Source organism: Polyodon spathula, chromosome 26 (assembly GCF_017654505.1).
Source record: "Polyodon spathula isolate WHYD16114869_AA chromosome 26, ASM1765450v1, whole genome shotgun sequence".
NCBI classification, from domain to species: domain Eukaryota; kingdom Metazoa; phylum Chordata; class Actinopteri; order Acipenseriformes; family Polyodontidae; genus Polyodon; species Polyodon spathula.
The window spans coordinates 12,651,147-12,670,655 of record NC_054559.1 but is presented as its reverse complement, the minus strand read 5'-3'; the positions used below and the strand labels follow the sequence as shown (position 1 = coordinate 12,670,655).

The 19,509-nt window shown below is 39.9% G+C and overlaps 2 protein-coding genes across 4 annotated transcripts in view; both read right to left on the bottom strand.

The window, feature by feature from the left end:
* Positions 1 to 1,126: 1,126 nt before the first annotated feature.
* Positions 1,127 to 3,537, bottom strand: mettl26 (methyltransferase like 26). The gene is made up of 6 exons (XM_041229845.1): positions 3,146 to 3,537; positions 2,670 to 2,832; positions 2,432 to 2,491; positions 1,969 to 2,036; positions 1,546 to 1,624; positions 1,127 to 1,301 (listed from the first exon to the last, which is right to left on the bottom strand). The coding sequence occupies exons 1-6, from the start codon at positions 3,337 to 3,339 to the stop codon at positions 1,245 to 1,247; spliced, it is 621 nt and encodes a 206-aa protein (XP_041085779.1). The 5' UTR covers positions 3,340 to 3,537; the 3' UTR covers positions 1,127 to 1,244.
* Positions 3,538 to 4,624: 1,087 nt separating this feature from the next.
* The window catches only part of tmc5 (transmembrane channel like 5), a 15,543-nt gene continuing 658 nt past the window's right edge, over positions 4,625 to 19,509 (bottom strand). Inside the window, exons 3-22 of one of the 3 annotated variants that reach the window (XM_041229289.1) lie at positions 15,897 to 16,048; positions 15,314 to 15,543; positions 13,348 to 13,458; positions 13,063 to 13,165; positions 12,040 to 12,124; positions 11,591 to 11,842; positions 11,228 to 11,400; positions 10,518 to 10,662; positions 9,881 to 10,030; positions 9,283 to 9,452; positions 8,926 to 9,007; positions 8,540 to 8,637; positions 8,148 to 8,243; positions 7,882 to 7,957; positions 7,606 to 7,739; positions 7,027 to 7,203; positions 6,177 to 6,255; positions 5,751 to 5,840; positions 5,273 to 5,581; positions 4,625 to 4,900 (exon numbers count right to left, since the gene is read on the bottom strand). In XM_041229289.1, coding sequence (XP_041085223.1) covers positions 4,847 to 4,900; positions 5,273 to 5,581; positions 5,751 to 5,840; positions 6,177 to 6,255; positions 7,027 to 7,203; positions 7,606 to 7,739; positions 7,882 to 7,957; positions 8,148 to 8,243; positions 8,540 to 8,637; positions 8,926 to 9,007; positions 9,283 to 9,452; positions 9,881 to 10,030; positions 10,518 to 10,662; positions 11,228 to 11,400; positions 11,591 to 11,842; positions 12,040 to 12,124; positions 13,063 to 13,165; positions 13,348 to 13,458; positions 15,314 to 15,543; positions 15,897 to 15,970 — 2,688 coding nt within the window. In that variant the 5' untranslated portion in view covers positions 15,971 to 16,048 and the 3' untranslated portion in view covers positions 4,625 to 4,846. Of the gene's footprint in view, positions 4,901 to 5,272; positions 5,582 to 5,750; positions 5,841 to 6,176; positions 6,256 to 7,026; positions 7,204 to 7,605; positions 7,740 to 7,881; positions 7,958 to 8,147; positions 8,244 to 8,539; positions 8,638 to 8,925; positions 9,008 to 9,282; positions 9,453 to 9,880; positions 10,031 to 10,517; positions 10,663 to 11,227; positions 11,401 to 11,590; positions 11,843 to 12,039; positions 12,125 to 13,062; positions 13,166 to 13,347; positions 13,459 to 15,313; positions 15,544 to 15,896; positions 16,058 to 19,509 lie in introns of all 3 variants that reach the window. The other 2 variants (XM_041229291.1, XM_041229290.1) reach the window with 2 other exon arrangements.

Here is a 19,509-nt window from a genome sequence, read left to right as displayed (position 1 = left end):
TACGTACCGTGCTAGATTCAAATATTGAGTGCAAAAACATTGAGTGTGTGTATGTATGTGTGTGTGTGTGTGTATATATATATATATATATTATATATATATATATATATATATATATATATATATATATATATATATATATATTTATGGATCCCTGTGCATTGGGGAGACTGTACACTTACTATTTGATAGCCTCTGGAAACTAGAAAAATATGTTCCAAATTCTAGGGGTGTGTGTGTCTTTGTGGAGCAGTGGAGTCTCTAGCATTCTGAACCCCTATTCTCCCCATGCTTGTGACATTGACTGCTAACACACTGGACTACGAAACTTACTCATCCAATGGTGTATAGTTGTGTGCGAGAAGACACTGGCAAGCACTGAATCAGCTACCTCATTCATTGAGGATAAGTTTTTATGGGAAAAGAAACCATGTCAATGTTGCTGAAGTAATTGTGAAGTGTTTCGTTTTTTTTTTTAAAGTAAAACATTAAAGCTGGAATATGGTTAGTTAGCCTGTTTTATGCCAGCAACTTAACCCTTCCTGCTATTTTATTGGTCAAGAAGATGATGTTTTTGATAATCATTTGAATCAGTTACCTCAGTAGTACTTTTCTGAACGTTGCTGTTTTCAGCCAACTTGCTATTGCAGCAATACCCCTTCCTTTGCATCTCAGATCCAAACCTACCTCAGATTAAGTATTGAAAGTGTTACTAGTATGTTCTGACAAAGGATTTGTGCTACCAAGTTCAACATGTTCTTCTGTTTTTGTGTCAGTAACAGTAACTAATGTCTGCATAAACCTTTTAAAAACAAGCAGTTTATTTTGTGATATAAAATACTCCTCATTTATGATTTATTATAGCAATTTTGTATGGCAATGCAAAAGTTAACATGTTACTTTGTAATACAAACAATTTTGTGAGAAATAAAACAAAGGAAAAAAAAATCATATAAATTTCAGTATGTACTTACTAAATACAGACAGTTCTAGCTCCTTTATTTAATTGCTGAAGAGAACTATCAAGGCTAATGTTTCAGAGATGCCCAGGATGCAACAGCAGACCCATTTTACACACGACAAAGAAAAACAATTCAGAAAGCCGCCCAGGGGTGCGTGAGTGCACTGTTTTATGACTTGGTTCTCTTTTATTAGACATGGTATAAATGGGATTATCTGCTCGTAGCTAGTCACAACTTGACCCTGTAGCTTGTAGACTGTGCGGCAGCAGCATTCTGCCGTGTCTACGGTCTGTTCTCTTTACGGAAAAGGAGGCACTTGTTATTGGCTGGCATGTCCACCTGCAAATCAAGAAAAAGATGTTTATGAAAGAGTGCGGCTGTCATGGGCACAGCTACACTGAATTACATCTATGACAATAGGTTCATTCCATCTGTCCCCTATTATGTATGGCTGTACATAATTCAAAATGATACTTGTATACTTATAGCCTGGTTCTCCCATGGACTGAAAAAGACGACTCTAGGTTCTTAGTATAGCAAAGAAAGAGGAATGACTCAAACATTTATTTTAAATAAGACGCACCACTCTCTCCAGGAACATCCCGTTCTGCTCCGCTAGCGCTCCCAGGAGGGAGGTGTCCCGCAATCCCCACTCCGGATTCCTATCGGGGAGTCAGATCAGACAACAGAATCCATGTTACTGGACTTGAAGCATGTCAACCTACAGAGCTTACAACTGGGGGGCCCGTGTGGCTCACTGCTTAGAGCTGAGGACTAGCAGGCAGGGGATTCTAGTGGTGGGAGCTGAGAGACAGTGCCAAGTGGTTACAAAAAGGGGTTCAATCTTCCATCAGCTAAAAATCCTGAAATTGATAAAACACATTTCTAGAGGTGACTTGGTTTGCCGACCACCAGATGGAAATCTTCTGGCAGAATTCTTAATTTCCTTTTTTTTTTTTTTTTCAATGGAACTATGAAATACACACAGACCTGTGGGCACGCTTACCTCTGTCTCAGACTCTGATTGAAATCCACATTGCTCTGTGGGGTGATCAGTCCATTAATGGCATAGGGCTGGAGAGAAAGACAGGAAGGTCAAATATATTGACTTATGATGATGTAAAAGTTTACAATATTACATTGCTTCTCAACACAAGGAAAGTCAGTCTGACTGAGCAGTAGAAGAACATAATATGAAAATCTCAATATTAAAACAGAACTTAGTAGAATGACTGTAACCACATTAAAAAGGGAAGGGAAGGGAAGGGGGGTGTTGTATGAGCAGAACCTTTTCAGACTGTCAAAAGAAAGTAGTTTGCTCCAGTGTAAGCAGTTTACATTCAGAGACCAGAGTGTTCATTCAACATCTAATAATCTAATCTTCTGCAATTAAAACAACAAAAATAACATCTTGAAGCATTTAAAACAGACATCTTAATGTATAGATCAAAACTGCACAAATTCCTTACCCCGTAAGTCAGGAGCAATCCACCGGGTTTCAAAAGCTTTCCTGCTCCCTTAAACAATCCCTACAAAACCAAAGAAACAAGCCTACTACATCATAGCATCCCTTTCAAAGCAGATAATATTTCATGGTGAGGGTAATAACATACTAAACATGCCACTAGAGGGTCAGCCTGCCCCCCCATGTGCTACTTTTACTAGATTCCTCCAGTGATCTTGTATTCTAAACGCGGTGTGGCTCACCTCAGTGCAGCTCAGCGCAGAGATGTGGATCATGTTGATGTTGGTGATCAGGTGCAGAGAGCTGGGCTGAGTCCCACCCCATGTCTCCCAGCTCTGTGAAGAGTCCAGGGTGAGTGGCGGCTTCACGTTCCCCAGTCGCAGTGCCTCTCTGTAGGCAGAGATACTAAGAAGAAAAAGGCAAACGATTTAGGGAACACAGCTGGAGCAGGAACTATAGGAATGGTATTATATTTGTGCCACACACATACTTCCTAATGGACACATATTGCATTAAAATACAGGACGTGTTGTTGTTTGCATATTTATGGACCCAGATAATCTAGTCACCAGATGTGCTTTCTGAAAAGCACAAGAAGGGTAACAGAAAGAATTACTATATGATTTAAATACGCTTCTCTATGTATCTTACATCGGAATAAACATCCCCTGTGTGATTTACGACTACGCTATAGCCATGCTGTTGCAAGCTGGTTTACCTCTCAAGGGACCTTTGCTCCATCTCGGATGGCTGCCAGGTGACATTGGGCAGAGCCCGGGCAAAATGCATGACGTGTTGGCCGGTCCCCGAGGCTATCTCCAGCGCCTGGATCGGCACGGTCGGATCCACGCATTCCCTGAGCACACTCAGTATCGGATCCTTGTTCCTCTCTGCAGCCGCTGCACAAAGCATCTTGCCTGGTGTCGTCGGACTCAGGAGCCGGGAAGCCGGTGCCCCCACCACACAGCGCTCGTTAATACAATCAGAGATAAAATAGAAAAAAGAAAAAGTCTAATTGCAATTGATTCAGGCAGACTTCAACCAGAAAATAAAAATCTCCTACACACTGTGCTGTACGACTGCAATTAGCTGTTTACTTGCTCTGGGAGGATGATGGGATATGTAGTCTCTCGTACTTGTCACAGTTCGCTGAAGGAGTTCAAGAACTACATCACCCACAAATTCAAACCCCCGCCCATTGCTTGTGCTTGTCAGATCCAAGCTGTTCGCGGTGTGGGTGCCAGATCTGAGGTCGATTCACAGAGCATGTCCGATACAAAATGAGATTCTATTAATTTTGTTTACTTAGATTTTGCCCTCGTAACCTAGAGATATAATGGAATTACATTCTTTTAAAGATTGAATTGATTATTATTATTATTATTATTATTATTATTATTATTAATAATCTCTAGCGTCGTTTCCAAAAAACCTCAAATTGCAATCGAGTTCCCATTAATAAGTTTAGTTCTTGAACGTATATATAAGGGTATTTATAAAGTTTTACACACACACACACACACACACAAAATTAAATAAGTTGATTTTCTGCTTAATACATCAAACTTTTGCAAAAGTATATTTAACAGTGAAATTGGCACATGCAATTATGTTGTGAGTTCTTAGTTTGAATTGTTATTGTAGTTGAACAGACTCAATACACTAATTGTCTCGATGGCTACCACGTGACCAGGGACACAGCCAATCAGGTCGAAGGAGAGGGTTATTCCCACAGATATTCCTTCAGGCCTGGAGTAATTTCTGCAGTTGTTAAGGTGTGGTGAAATATCAAATCTGTTACTCTGAATCTATTCTCTCAAACAAATGGTACATCAAATGCAACAAATGTGAATTCAGACAAGATATACCCTTGAATAGCACAGCCAATCAGGTGTGTGAATTGTGAGAGCACGAGGTCTCAACGAGCTGCATTAACAGTATGTGGAATAACTTCTTGTAACCAACGTCAATGTTTCATCACATCTGGGTCAGCACCCAACAGTTATAGTCTTGCTACTCAGGGTAACTTTAAATACTGTATCAACACTTTCTAATTTCTTAAGGAATCATTCAACCATTCTAAAGGTCAATGAGGGGAATAAAATGAAAAAGAAAAACAAACAAACACTTTTCATTTTTAAAATTTAAATATATTTCAAATAAATGTATTTAAAAAATGACATTCTGTTTGCAATTCAAAAAAACAAAATCTTTATGAGCGGAAGACAATCAGGATTAATGCATTCAACTGCAGGCAGTGGAGTTTATGATAACAAACAATATCAAATGCTATTCTAGAACAGTTGTTTGGTTGCCCATTTCAACAGGTTTTAAAGAGGTGCTGACTATAGCCCAGGATATGTGCTCGGCGCAAGAGAACTGTCCTGCCTGTCTAAGGTGCTGGATTAATCCACTATCTTCAATATCCCTCCTCTTCATCCTCTTCCTTAGCCTGCCTCCGTGCGAGTAGAGCCTGCACCAAAGTTTTAAGAAACTGTTATGAAACAGATTTTGAACGTTAGCTTTCTATATAGTTTTAGATTTGCGTTTGCTAATGACATTGAAAAGCTGATCAAACAATTTTTTTTCCTACTATCAGTATACAATTGGTTTTAAAGGAGTCTTGCACAGTAAAAAAAACCCAGCTAAATGACAGGAAAGAACACAAGGACTCTTAAATTAATAGCTTTGGAGTGAGATATCAATATAATATGATTGTCGTGTAGCTCTTGTTCTAAAGGCTTGTAAAGGAGATTATACTTCTATCTGTAGAGGCGGCATGCTGTTAAGGCTAGCTGTGTGCAGGCTCTCTTCCCTGGGCTGCCCTGCCACGCCCCATACTCGCCTGCAGAGGAGTGGCCCCCTGGCCCTCCTGTACATATCCAGGCAATGCTATGTCCCTTTCTCCAGAGCTCGGCTCATATTCAGGCACCCTGCCCCTTCCAGGACTCACTGAACCCACGTCTCGCCCCAGCATCTGGCCCCTTCTGGAGCTCCTTGACCCTGAGTCTCGACCTGGCACCCTGCCCCTTCCAGGGCTCCTTGAACCCTGGTCAATACTTGACACCCTTCTTCTCTCTGAGCCTCTTGAACCCAGATCCTGACTCCTTCTCCGGCTCCTTTTGAAATCTTTCGAACCAGTGCGCTGGCTCTCCTGTGAGGAGGAAAAGCTGCATGAACTCTGAGGTACAACTCTAAGAAAACAGCTAGTAAAAGTTAATGCTGAAACGTTTGCTTGATTTTGGTGAGTTTTGCTTTTCTCCATGATGCATTTTTAAGACTGCAATGCAGAAACCATTGTTCTCTGACCCTGGGTTACTGACCTCCGCCCCTCCTCTCTGTGCTGGCTGAGCACTTCTCTGAGCCTTCAGCTTCTCTATCTTCTCCAACAGGAAAGTCTTGTCCTTCCCCTCCTGAAGTGAGAGACACGACACCCAAATCATCATTACCCATAGTATGTGTTTCCTTACTCCATGCAATTCATTAAACCAAAATCATGTTATTTTACACCAAAAAAAATATTGATGTCTTGTCATTATATTACATAGTTTAGATTTCTGCACACGCAGCTTTATCAGAATAGAAGCAGAATGTGAGGACTTCTAAAAGTTTACCACAGTAAAAGCATAGCAAAGTGTAATAAAGCATGGGCAAGCATGTTAAAGAATAGCAAGGAATGGTAAAGCATACACACATGGCAATGGAATTGTGAAAGAGGAACTTGTTTGTGGGATGAAACACAGACTCACGTTAGAGATCTGCTCCTGAAGGAGGGCAATGAGGACTTTGCGTCCCACTACAATCTGCCAGAAGAGGTAGATCAAAATCCTGAGCAAGAGAGAAAATGTATCATTTATAAATTAAAAGCATACCATTTACAACTATCTGTTTGAAATCACGGGTAATTAAAGTGACATTATAATTTCAAAAACTAGGCAAACACTTAAAGTGCAGTGAATCTGAAATGCGCTTGTACATTCAAGGTTTTCTCAGTAACAATTTCTTCATCTTAAATCTCATGTGGCAGGTTCATGGATTATATATAATGCCATTATATATGAACCTTGTGCTATGAAAAATTGTTAGATATGTTTTTTTCTTGACATTTTAAAACATATTTCTCATTCTATTTTATTATTTATTGTTTTTATTTTCCAAACCTTTGACTTTAATGACTACCACTTTACACTAAGTGTCTGTAATCCAAATGCATTAACGTGTAGACCAATTATTATGAGAGAGAGACGATAGAACTGTCTTCATCCAGTTAGCTCTTTCTCTGTCTGCATATAAGCTGACTGTAACCCTAAAACCACCACTACATTATATTTAGAAAAATAATCAGCTTTAATTTAAAAAAAAAAAGTATTTATATGAGTACTGCAGTCAGACAAAACACACAGTAATGATCACAACCTGTTGAATCTGCACTGGAAAACTGCAGATTTTAAACTGATCCTGAGATCCTTGTTCAGTTTAAAAACATCAACAAGGTTAAACGTTCACTCGCAAGACAAATTGCAGCACAGGACTAAAAACAGACCAACTTTTGTAGGAGAATCCTGTACAAACTCCTGTACTAAATCAACAGGTACCCACAAGACAAGGAGCGTGAGGATGAGGAAGAACAGGACGCTCTTGATCAGGTTATTGTAGATCCACACAACCCAACTGGACCTGGGGAAGTTGATTTTCATGGAATCAATCCACTGAGACACGGCATCATAGGGTACAGCCAGCCCTCGGAACGGACCGCAGGTCTTTGAGGGGGCTCTCCTGAAATAGGGGAGGGCAGAGAGAGTTCAGTCGATTCAACGGTGTCATGCACTACACCCCAGTAAGTGTAACAGCAAGCATAGTAAGTATGACAAATGGACCCCTTGTTCGATTACTATCCTTATATCCCTTAATAGATAATCATATTAAAAAATGAGCGCCCTTACTTCACATACTATCTACTACCAATGCAGACAAATAGCTGGGGTATTTGGTCTTCATTTCATCCCCAGAAATGGGTTTCTGCTATTGCAACAGCAGTACCAGTCTTGGTGTTGCCATTGGCCTTGTGGAAAATGTGATTGAAAGTCTCCACAGAGGCGAGGAATAGTATATACAGCAGCGTTGTATTATTATTGCATTGAATTCCGCAGAGCAGCCAGTGCTTCTAGAGAGCCCTACCTCCAGAAAGTGATCGCCACCACGGACAGTGCCCCGGAGAAGGATGGGAAGAAGAGGAGAAGGATGAAGGCGGTCATCATCTGAGCCCCCCGCCATGATCGCTGAGGAGGGTGGCAGTTCTGCATCAAGCTCACCTTAATGTATTAAAGGCATCAGGCATTAAAAAGGCAAATTGCAGTACCAACTTTTGCAGATAGTTCAGCATTTCCCCAGACTTAAGATACTTAGCCTGGTATATTGAGTATAGACAGAAAAGTATTTTTTCACACATCTTACCTTTTTTAGGTAAAAGATCAGAAAGAGTTTTATGATCTGAATGACAGGCAGCAGTGGAGAAAAGAAAATCCCAATCCTGCAATAATAATAATAATAATAATAATAATAAATAAATAATAATGCATTTTTGTTCCAGACGTACACAAAGTTTTAGGAACATGGTTTATGAGGTCCAACTTCATACTTTAAAAAAACTCTCTCACTTGTCACTAGATGACACTGCTGCACACAACCTGCTAGTCAGCTAAAAACAGAGAAAAGCTTACCAGGCCAGAGTCTGTGCGTAGATCAGGTCTAGAACGTTCCGTGCAATGTCGAACTCCAGAACTCCTAGACTACTCAGGCACTTTGTCCCGATCACTCTGAAGTTGAGAAGGGGTGAGGGAGAGGAGAATAGAATAATCTATATGTTTAATATAATAGCTAAAGTTTATACAAGACCTATTCTGTGGGGCATATATATATCCATCCATCCATCCATTATCATTAACCGCTTAACGGGTTGCCAATCCATCGCAGGGCACCACACACACACAGAGGGCAATTTAGAATGACCAATCAACCTGAACAGCAGTTCAGAGAAAAGATTGCTCTGCATTGGGTTAATCTATGAAATGGAAATAAAGCCCCGAATCTTGAAGAGGGTGCCGGTACTCACTTGTGCAGGAACTCCCCGAATAAGGAGCCCAGGAGACAGAAGATGAAGTCGATGATGACGAGCCTGTAGATATCCTGTCCCACAAATGTCTCCCAGCACTGCAGATGACATCATAAACCACTGAGCCCAGCTCCATTCACAAACACTCCTACAAAACCTTAACAATACAACAGGCAATGGTGGTATGTGTAGCTCTAGTAAAAGACACTTATACCAATTCATGACATTTGAACACGCTGAGAAAGATATGTAGTCAAAACGTTTGTAAATTGATTTCTTTAAGAATTACTACAATGTGCATCCTACTTTTTCAGAAGTGCAGGGATGACAATGTATTAAAAAAGACTGCTGATAATGGCTCCATTATGTTTTTACAGTATACACACTCTGATTTTGTCACTTTCCACAACTTCTTCCAGCCAGAAGTAGCAGAGCATAGCCAAGATGGACATCTTCAGAAGAACGTTCCTGTAAGAGATGAAGGACAATTACAGCAGATTTACACAAACTGATTAGTCAATTTGATTATTGGCAGATGTTACAGGTGGACCTGAGTTTAAAATAGTCGTTTATATATATATATATATATATATATATATATATATATATATATATATATATATATATATATGTTGTTTTGTTAAAAGAGACATTTTAAACTAAAAAAAAAGCTAAATTAATTGGTTAGTTAGAAGGAAGAGAGGAGAGCCTGTATGAAAGCCTGCAGAGGGAGATGCACATACCTAACGATGAGAGCGTAGATCTGGTGCCGGGGGAGGGTGAAGGGCTCCACCTTCTTGAACAGGGAGTAGAGCAGCGGGATGACCAGGTTGATGAGGGATACCACGATGGGGAGGAGCAGGGTGCCCGCCTCAGCTGTCAGGCTCTGGGATGCATGGGACTCATCGATCAACTGAGAGACCACAGGCAGAGAGGATAATAACCAGTCAGGGTAGACACAATAGCTCCATTACTGCAGCACATTCCAACTCAAGTGGAATAAGAAGGGTTGCTCAACCCAATATCTTATATCGACTCATTCTTGGAAAGCTTTAACGCTATTTGCCTCCGACACAACATAACACCCTGGGGCCCTTTTCTGCATGTGACTTACGTATCATCAAGCACTAATTAAGGAAACACCTCCCCAGAATTTGGTCAACTTGAGCTGGAATGATCTGGATGTAAAGTGCATTTCCCATCATACAAAAATTCCTGATCTTATTATATCATCATGAAAGTTGACAGATTTTACAAGGCCATTATTTTCGAATTTGATTGCACCAGGTGTCAATTTTAAGGGAATCAGCCTCAAGGGTGTTGCAAAGCAAGGTGTCTCACTTTCATGTTGTAGAGACACAGGAAGTAGACGCCGGCACAGCAGCCTGCAGCCATGCCTGTAGAAACAAACCAAGCAGCCACGTGGATCCCAAAGCGAGTGAATTTCTGGGAAGTGAGTGAAAGATTCTCACAGGTCTCAGACAGTGACTCCTGGAGGAAGAGAGAGCATGATTGAGAAAGAGACAGATGAGGAGAGGGCTGCTGTGTGTCCATACCACAGCCTTGTTATTATTCATTCATTCATGTAAAGTTTATGTTTTATGTTATCTTATATGTTTGACGATATACATTTTATAATTAAGCCTAAAATGCGTTATTGAATTGAACTGAGAGACAAACAATCCAAAAGTTACATTACACCTCTAAGAGCAATCTCAAAAATTGTTGCAATCTAATAAATATTTTTTTTTGTGATAGGTGTTGTGAGTTCAGGAGCTGCTCTTCTCTTCTAGTTGCCTGCTATAGACATGTGTTTCGTAGCATAAGTGTATTACCAGGAAAATAAATGTACAGTTGATGCTTCTATAAAGACATTTGGCTGATCTAGCCTAGCTTACATATATCTATAGCAGGGAACAAGAACTGAAGCGCCTTAACCCAGACTTATCAAAAAGCTGCACTCCTTCCACTGCCCCACCTTGAGCTGTGTGCACAGGTTGTCCTGCCGCAGATGCACAGCTTTCTCATTGATCACGCTGAAGTCCCAGCTGCACAGCAGCCTCCCAGCATTGCCGACCACAGCCCCAGCCAGCATGAAGTTGTTCCGGAACGAGCGTGCAGCGCTAGAGAGAGAGAGAGAGGGAGTGAGGTCAAAATGATAACATTCTGGATTGCCATAGAATCTCCTTACAATGTTCCTAATCTACAATCTGAAATTAATGTGCTACGTTTCTATTCCAGAATACTAGTGTTACTTTATTACACAGCTCCCCTCCTCTGGTTCTCAAAAAATTGACCTTTGTGTTTTTTATGTGCTGTGTTAAAAATCTAACTTGTTAAATGCTTGCTGCTAACCAATCCTCTGTGGTGGGGATGTATTTGTATATCAAATATGAGTGGTATAATTACAACATTTTCCATTCACCTCCTTGGTTTACATTTAATTCCACCCATTCCAAGTGGAATTCCATCCAGCGTTACTAGTGTAATCGGATAGGAAATTGTCTTATGTGTGCAGGATGTCTTGCAATACTACAACAGTAATCCTCATGTTAAGAGAATCATTGAAAAGCATGGAGCTTCAGATAAGTGGAAACAATGCATGCTTCTGTTTTCTATAAAAGCTTGTCAAACAGAGCTAAATGTTATGATATCCAAAGGTATATACTGATAGGGCAGATGACTGACCTGTACACAAGGCTAATGCAGCACAGAACCAGGTAGGCTATGATGGTGAAGAAGTATGCCAGCTGCATGTTGTACTGAGGCATCCCGAACATGGAGTTACTGCTAGCACTGCCCCCAGACACTGTACCGTTAGAGTAGAAACCGTAATACAGCACAGAGTTGCTGAAATATCCCTGGGGACAAATATATATATACACACACGCATATATATTGGTGCACAAAATATTTTAAAACAATGTAAGCACTGTCTATATATAGATTGACTGGTTTTAGGATTAAATGAATATACCCCATTAGAACACATGGTTTATACATCAACCCCAGCCCCTAGACTCACACTCATAGTGTTATTTGACAACTCACCGCTCCAGTCAGTATCTCCAGCCCCTGGAATGTCCCGGTGTTCTTCGCCTTGTGGTCAAGCAGCTGTGGCACGGTGACGAAGCCGAAGTTGACCAGGAAGGAGAAGATGTTGAACATGAGCAGCCATTTTAGGAAGAGGAAGTAGGAGAGGACACTGGTGCCAAACTTACCCCCGATCTCCTTCAGGGTGCCCTGCCAGGGCTGCAGAGCCTGGGGTACGGCAGACAGGCTGGCACCGCATCTCCTAAAGGACTGACAGAGGAAGAGACGGAGAGCAGAGGAGGGTCAGCACAGGAGCAATGCTCATTCAACAAACCACAACTTACACAGAACTCCGTTCCAGTTAGTAACAGAAATGGTGGCAGGGCATCCTTATAAACAAGATGTTGCATTTCTTCATCGGTTGCATGTTTGGTCAGTGTATTTAGGTATGTCTCTCTGGCTCTAACCATTGAAACATTCTGTGTGCAGTCTGTACAGCAGTTCTGTTCCTGGAGATGTTTCTTAGATGTCTTCACAAGCAGCACTGTCTTCCTGGGAATGACACCACAGGGGATTCATTCACAAAAGATTGAAGATATTTTCTAATTGCATTTTCATGTGAGGAAAACATGTGAAAAACCTGCCAAAAGATTGGGCTACCATGCAATGCAGGCACTCATTACATTGTTGGAGTCAAATACGACACAGGAAAGTTTGCTTTCCAGAATGACTCATACTGTTATCATTTTTGTGAACCATAAATAAGTACCACCAGCCTCTATCAAAGTTTATCCTAGCTGCAGTCATGCCCAATTCTGACTGAATCAGACACACACACACGCACACACGCACGCACGCACGCACGCACGCAACAGATTCTTACCGAGAGTACTCCCTAAAGACTATATAAATCCTTGCCCAGGTTTCAGCAGCTGCTATACTAACAATCAACAAAACCAGACCATTAGCTACTGGCTAGAACAGTTGTTACAATTACTAAAATTACTCATCAACGGAGGTTTCATTTAGAAATTACCTAACTATACATTTATCAAATATATATATAATTTGTTGTATGTTCTCTGGAAGGTAGCTTGAGCTGCAGTTATTGGTCATGTCATTAAATGGTATTTGTAGCACTTAATGTGATTTGCAAAGCTGCAGTTACTCATTGACTCCTATGTTCAGCTGTGTGTAAACAGCAACATCGGTCAGAGTTCTCTCCAGTAACTGCTATTTAAACCACAGCAGACACTGGAAAGTAATTTATAAAGCATTACAGCGAAAAGGACCCTGTTTGTATTTTGAGAACGGTTTCAGTTTATGAGAACTGGACACATTTATTAGTTCTGTTGGTGAGTTGAGACCAGATAAAGACATTACTGACTATCCGATACTGGGTACAATATTTAGGGACTGTGCGTTTCATTTCAGTTCATGCTGGTTATGAAACAAAAAATGCAGGGTAAACGTTGGTGTGCCCCACCCACCTGATATGGTCCTTCTCCCGGAGGCTCATGGGTAGTTGGCGGACACCTCGGTGGCAGTCCTTCGAGGACATAGCAGCCAGCTCTCTGACCAGATCCTGCCTCTCTGGACAAATAAGAAAGATGACAATGCTGTCTCTTCAGTGTTACAGAGTTCAGCACATCCATTTTTACTATGATAAGCAATCCTCAAACAGACCTATAGCGTTTTGATAGGGATTATCACACTGCTGTGTGTGGGATTGGGTTTTTCATAGCGGAAGCCTATGATAGAAGGTGTTACTGTACCTTCCTCCAACATGTCCTGGAACTCATCCTCTTTAAATCCCAGCCTTCCCAGTGTGGAGCCGCTCAGCGTTCCAGCGGGGAAGAGGCTGTATCGCCGCACTGCGCTCTCCCCTGCCGGCAGAACACAGGCATTACAAACGCAATCTCCCCTACACCCTGACACATGTTTCTCTCTCCTTTCAAATCTTAAAGCATCAACACCTAAAGCATGACACAAAGGGAAGCAATAGTGACAGGGATAAAAGGGCTACAGCTCAAGTTTCGACAATGGTGGATTTCCTGCATACCAGCAGGATCCTACTGTTAAAACTACCTTGGACTTTGAGTACTAAATAAGCAGCTCACTTTGCACACAAGAAGCTGGGTTTTACAGGAAGCAGGGACTTCATCTGTGCTGTGGGTTCAAAAGTTAATTACTCTGGCTCTAATCCCTTATCTTCAGTTAATCTCTTGTCACTCAAAGGGCTGCTTCAACAGCACTGCTACACTGAACTGCTGAATGCTCTTGAAAAACAGAGTTCTCTATAATGTATTGCATTTGATGTCTCTCGGATCCCCAGTGCTGAGTTCTCTATACGGTATTGAATTTGAAATTTAAAAACAGATATGTTTTATTAAATTTATAAGAAACATATAGTATTATATTTCAGATAGTTAGTAGGCTTCTTTTGCCAATGATATTGTAGCAGTGTGCTCCGCCTCTGTGTGTATTTTATGTTTATATGTTGCGTGTGGTGTATTAATGTTGGTGTATATGTACTGGTGCACAGGATATAATGTGGGGTTATGTAGCACAAGTGTTTTTTTTTGTTTTTTTCTCTCCCTTATTTAACTAGGTAGTCACATTGAGATTAAAACCTCTTTTACGAGTGAGACCAAGTCAATCGGACAACAAGAATGCACAATAAAATACAATTAAGATACAGGCAAATAACATCTAAAACAATAATCAAAATACACAAAAGTAGTCAACCATCTAAAACAATTACAACTCTCAGTCACGAAATCATGCAGTTTACTCTTAAACTGCAATAAAGATATCTGGGTCTGCAGCTTTAGTTTGGACTGGAACTCATTCCAGGACCATGGGGCATAATAAGCAAAGGATCCTTTACCAGCCTCAGTATGAGGCTATGGTTACTATGGGGAGCTATAAAGTATTAACTTAAATAAGAGGGTAATTTCCATTGTATAGCCTCATATACCAGAATATAACAATGCTTCAACCTGCGTAAAGCCAAAGAAGTCCAGCCTACCAAATCGTATAATATACAATGAAATCTTGTATTATACAAATATACAAATCTTGTATTTGTAATGAACCTCAATGCTGCATGATATAGCAAGTCCAGTTTACCTAAAGTTGATGGTGATGCAAACCTATATACTGCATCACCATAGTCAATTTGCAGCAAAAACATACAAGCAATAAGCCTCATTTTTGTTTCCATAGAAAAACAAGATTTCAGTCTGTACAAAAACCCAACATAAATTTCAGTTTTTTTCCAAGATGTTCAATACAGCCTTAAAATCCAGATTCCTATCCAACCAGGTACCCAAAATGTAAATATTTTAAAATGTATATTTGTATTTAGACATGAGGATGACACAATCACTTCACGTGCAGATAAAAATGTGCATAGTTTGTGAGCGCGGGATTGCACAAATTAGTTCCCATGCCGAGATTCAAGTGAATTATTAATTAGTAATTGAATCTCGGGACAGCTGTATATATAGAGGCACAAAGCACTCACTTGGGGTTGGGTGTTCAGGGAGAAGGAACGAGAGAGTAAGAGAGCGAGAGAGAGAGAGAGAGGAGAATTTATAAAGTTAAGAAGAATTAACAATTGCTACCGCGCTGGAGGGCCAGCACGATACTTGTTTAGTGTTCGTCCGCAGTCTGTTTTGTCTATTCTGTTTTGGCCACCGCGCCGATTATTTTGTTAAGTGTTTTTGTTTGTTCAACCTTTTATTTTCTGTGTGTTTATTAAGGAAGTGGAAGGGTATGGTCTGCCAAAGCCCTGTTCAGATGGCAGGGGTCTCATTGGGATGGTCTCTGTGGTGTCCCTGCGTCTCCACTCAATATCGTAGGGGGGCAACACCTCTGGGCCATCCCTCCTTGCCGGCCCCCCGCCCCACCGTGGCCTGAAGTCTTCGCTCGCATAGGGGTTCTGCTGCTGTGACCTCCGAGGTGAGCTGCAGAGAGATAAAAGAGAAAACACTGAGACATGACTGGGAGGCACCATGGCCTAGTTGCCAGAAATAAGAGACAGGGAGGCAATGAGGCCCAGTAGTTAGAGCTGAGAAACTGAGAAGCAATGAGGTCTACTGGTTAGAGATGAGCGACTTGGGGGTCGGGTATACTCAAGTAGCGCTGAGACGCTGTGAGGATAAAAAAAAATCCTGTTTTTTATAATATCAACAGCATTCAAGGCTTAAATCTGTGAAAACTAAATTTGCATAGAAAGTAAGTCTGAGTCAACAGCGAGAGGACAATGAAGACTCAATACTGTGTGAAATGATGAAGTGTAATGTGAGGCAGGACGCACCCGCTGTCCGTTTCCAGGGTCACGGAGTGATGGTACACAGGGTTTAGGCCTCCATCCCTGTTTTGCTGTGACATGACGTGGTAGTTCTCAATTTCCTTACCATTGGGGTCCAGTATCCAGAGTTATGGTTTAGGTCAGTCAGTCCATACCTGCTATAGACACTGGGGTTAGAACAGGAATATGAAGGAAGAAAACAAACACTAGCATTTCCATTTTATTAGTGGAAGTTCTTATTTAAAATAATTTCTGTTACTTCTTTTATTCTAGTTTTCTTTTATTATTGAAGAGTCTGGATGAAGACTGTCCGAGGCATTAACATGCTGGCAAACATCCCTTTGTACTGCTGTATGTATTGTTGTATATTTATTTCAAACTGCGCTACCATTTTGATGGTACTGCTATGGATAGCCAGTGTAATGGTTCATACTGTTGATAAATCAAAACTTGAAGTTACCACTGTGGTATTATTCTACCACTGTCTCGTCCCATTGTGCAGTACCTGTGCTAACACTGCCCTTCAGCTTCTGCACTGCTATTGTTATTGTTATGTTAAAATTTTTCCGAACTGCGAGAGGATACAATTTCGCCTCTAACAATCATTTCTATATATAGCCCTGGGTTAAGTTATTTATTCCTGTTTGGTTAGGAGACAGACAGGTATAGTAGGCATCAATGAAGAAGAGAATGGAATTGGAGGCTGATTGAAACATGGATGTAACAATGACAATGCACATGTGGGTGTGTTCGTCTTTCGTGGAACTAGAATTTGAGTCTTTTTGATATTGAATATAAAGGCCACTTTAATGAAAGGTTAGAATTCTACAGATGATCTGCATTTACAATGCCCCTTATCATGTTCATTTTCATAAGACACAAAGAGTAAGAAAAACATGTACTGTAAAAGCCTTGACAATAATGTCTTCTGTCTGAATGATGTAATTTCAATGCAGTGGATTACAATGGCAATGAAATGATTCTGTGCTAAGGGGCAATAGTAGCACTATGATCCAATTATAGTACATTGGGGGTAAATGTTTCTTATTTGTATATAGTAGTACTCCAATGATATGATTTGTATGGACCAATAAACACTGACATTCCATTACAGTTCCAGCACCTGGGTTCCAGCACCAGGGTGCTATCAAGCTGTTCCAAATCCATTTGGCTGCCTTTGCTGGTAATATAGTGTTGCTAATGTTTCCTTTTGGTTATATCTTGTGTTAATGAAAACAAAGGAAGAGACCAAAATATGTAATTTTGCCATCTCTTCTTATACAGTATTTGTGTTGCCTTAATAGTAATTGCATCATTACAAAAACTGTTCTGTAACAGAGTGTATGTTTCAAATCTAAAAAAGAAATAGGAAAAATGCACCTTGGTGATTACAACAGAAAAAGCAATGATTCGACTGAAGCGAAAAAGAGGTCAAACAAAACAACAATTAAAGTACCATTTAAATTTCCTGTTAGATCCACTGAACCTTAAAGGGGAGGGTGCTAGATAGCCCTAACATTAGAGTATGTAAGGACTCAAACTATCAGTGGAAAGGGCTGCTAAACACACTGAGTCCACATTATGCAGCCAGAGAGAAATCGAAGCCTCCCCAGCTCTCACAGAGCAGCCCATTACAGATTCATATGGTGATCCTGTTCCATCTAGCTCATCACAGGAAACACAGTCCATACGCAACTGTGAAGAGCATGTTCCTCCTTAGAATGTCACTTCCTAATGGTTTCTATTAAAATTGTTTAGCCTACAGGATTTTATTTTTTATTTTTAAAGAGCAAATGTTTACATGTCCCCTTTTATTGTGCATAGAATCTTTTGTTCCTTAATTTCATAATAATATTTAAAATACAAACAGACAAACAAAAATTGTATGGCAGTAGTGTACCTCCAAATATCACATCTCAAGGAGGAACTGTCTGCACAGCCTATACAGTACATAGCAACATACAAGAGCTCCTTTGATACAATGATGTAAAGTTCATACTGTACTGTATTTATCTAGGTAAAAAATTACAATACCAGGACAAATCATTTGACTGACACATGCCTACAGCAAACAAATCAAGTTTCAATCAATGCAGTAACCACCAAAGAGTTTCAATCAAAGCACTATTTACCATTCACAAGGCTTTACTGATAACCCAGCTATTTTTATTGTGTGTAAGTCATGTAACTGCATGTTAAACACAGTCAGTCCTTATTTACCATTGTTAACCATTACAAAACCATGGTAATCATTTTCAGATGATGGTTGTGCATGTTACTCAATGAATTAAAAACATGGTCAGCAATGTATGAATTAGCTTCTCTGCTTTAAAGTGTAATCTAAGCTTCTTATTCATAAGGCAATTTGTACTACACATGTGTACAGATTTAATTTGTGTTTAATTACAGACGTTTCAGCAGGGACAAAGCACCCATTTTTGTGCAAAGGTGGAAATGAACCATCATGTTATGCAAATAAACACAGGTTTGTGCTCTTTATACACCAGTGTCTAGAGGTCCACAGATGTAACGTGCTTGTGGGATTCATGCAGAATTAATTTCCTTGAAAATAATGTCCATTCATCATTTTGCTAAATCTTTGTTCTTTTATTTCAAGAGAATACATCTGCATAGGTATACATAATATGAGATTTTAATCTAGTAGATTTGATGCAAACCCAATTTTGTATTATAAAGTACCCCCGCATCATATTATATTAATGATCTCACAAGTCAATTGCCTAAGACATTACATCATATAAAATGTTTGCTTAAGATTCAGAGATATTTTTAGAAGCTTTCAAAGACCTGAAGTTATAAATAAATAAAAGCCAAACGTGTGTGCTAGTGGAGATTCATATTGGGATCCTGTCAGTGGTAGTTATTATAGCCAGTTCTTGCTATGGTATCTATGCTATTATAGCCAATTCTTGCTATGTTATCTATATACATGCTTCGTGAGTCTTACAAAAATGTAATGATGACATAGTTATAAAACGGAGCTTTTTGAATAGAACAAAAGCCACTTCTCAACATGCCTATTGTTTGGTGCCCCGAACTCTGTGACAGGCGGGGAACTGCAGTATTCATTCAACCTTCACTGTCCATTAACAATCAATCACTTCATCCACATCAGCTCATTTTTATTCAGCCGTGTTTGAGCTATTGGGGCAATAGATGTCAGATAATTTCAAAGCAATTACGCAGAAGCTCAATACAGCGGCGTTGGTTACATCCGCACATGCATTTGGCTTGTCTGGTTGACGTGGGTTCTGAATTTCGGTATTGGCACACTGTCCATGTTCATTAGCAATGAGCGTCAGCAAAACCAAAACATTAATAAACCCTTATCCCATTAAGAACCAAACCAAATCATGCTTCTTTATGTATATATATATTATATATATATATATATATATATATATATATATATATATATATATATATATATATATATATTTTGTCTTGTGTTAGTCATAATTATGATGTTTGATGTATTACATTTAGACTTAAGTTTTGCGGTTAACAAAATTTAATAGGTAGATGTGCCAGTTAAAAATGCTCCAAAAATTGTTTGGTTTCGGGCTGTCTTTAAATATCCTTTACTCCATACTGTTTG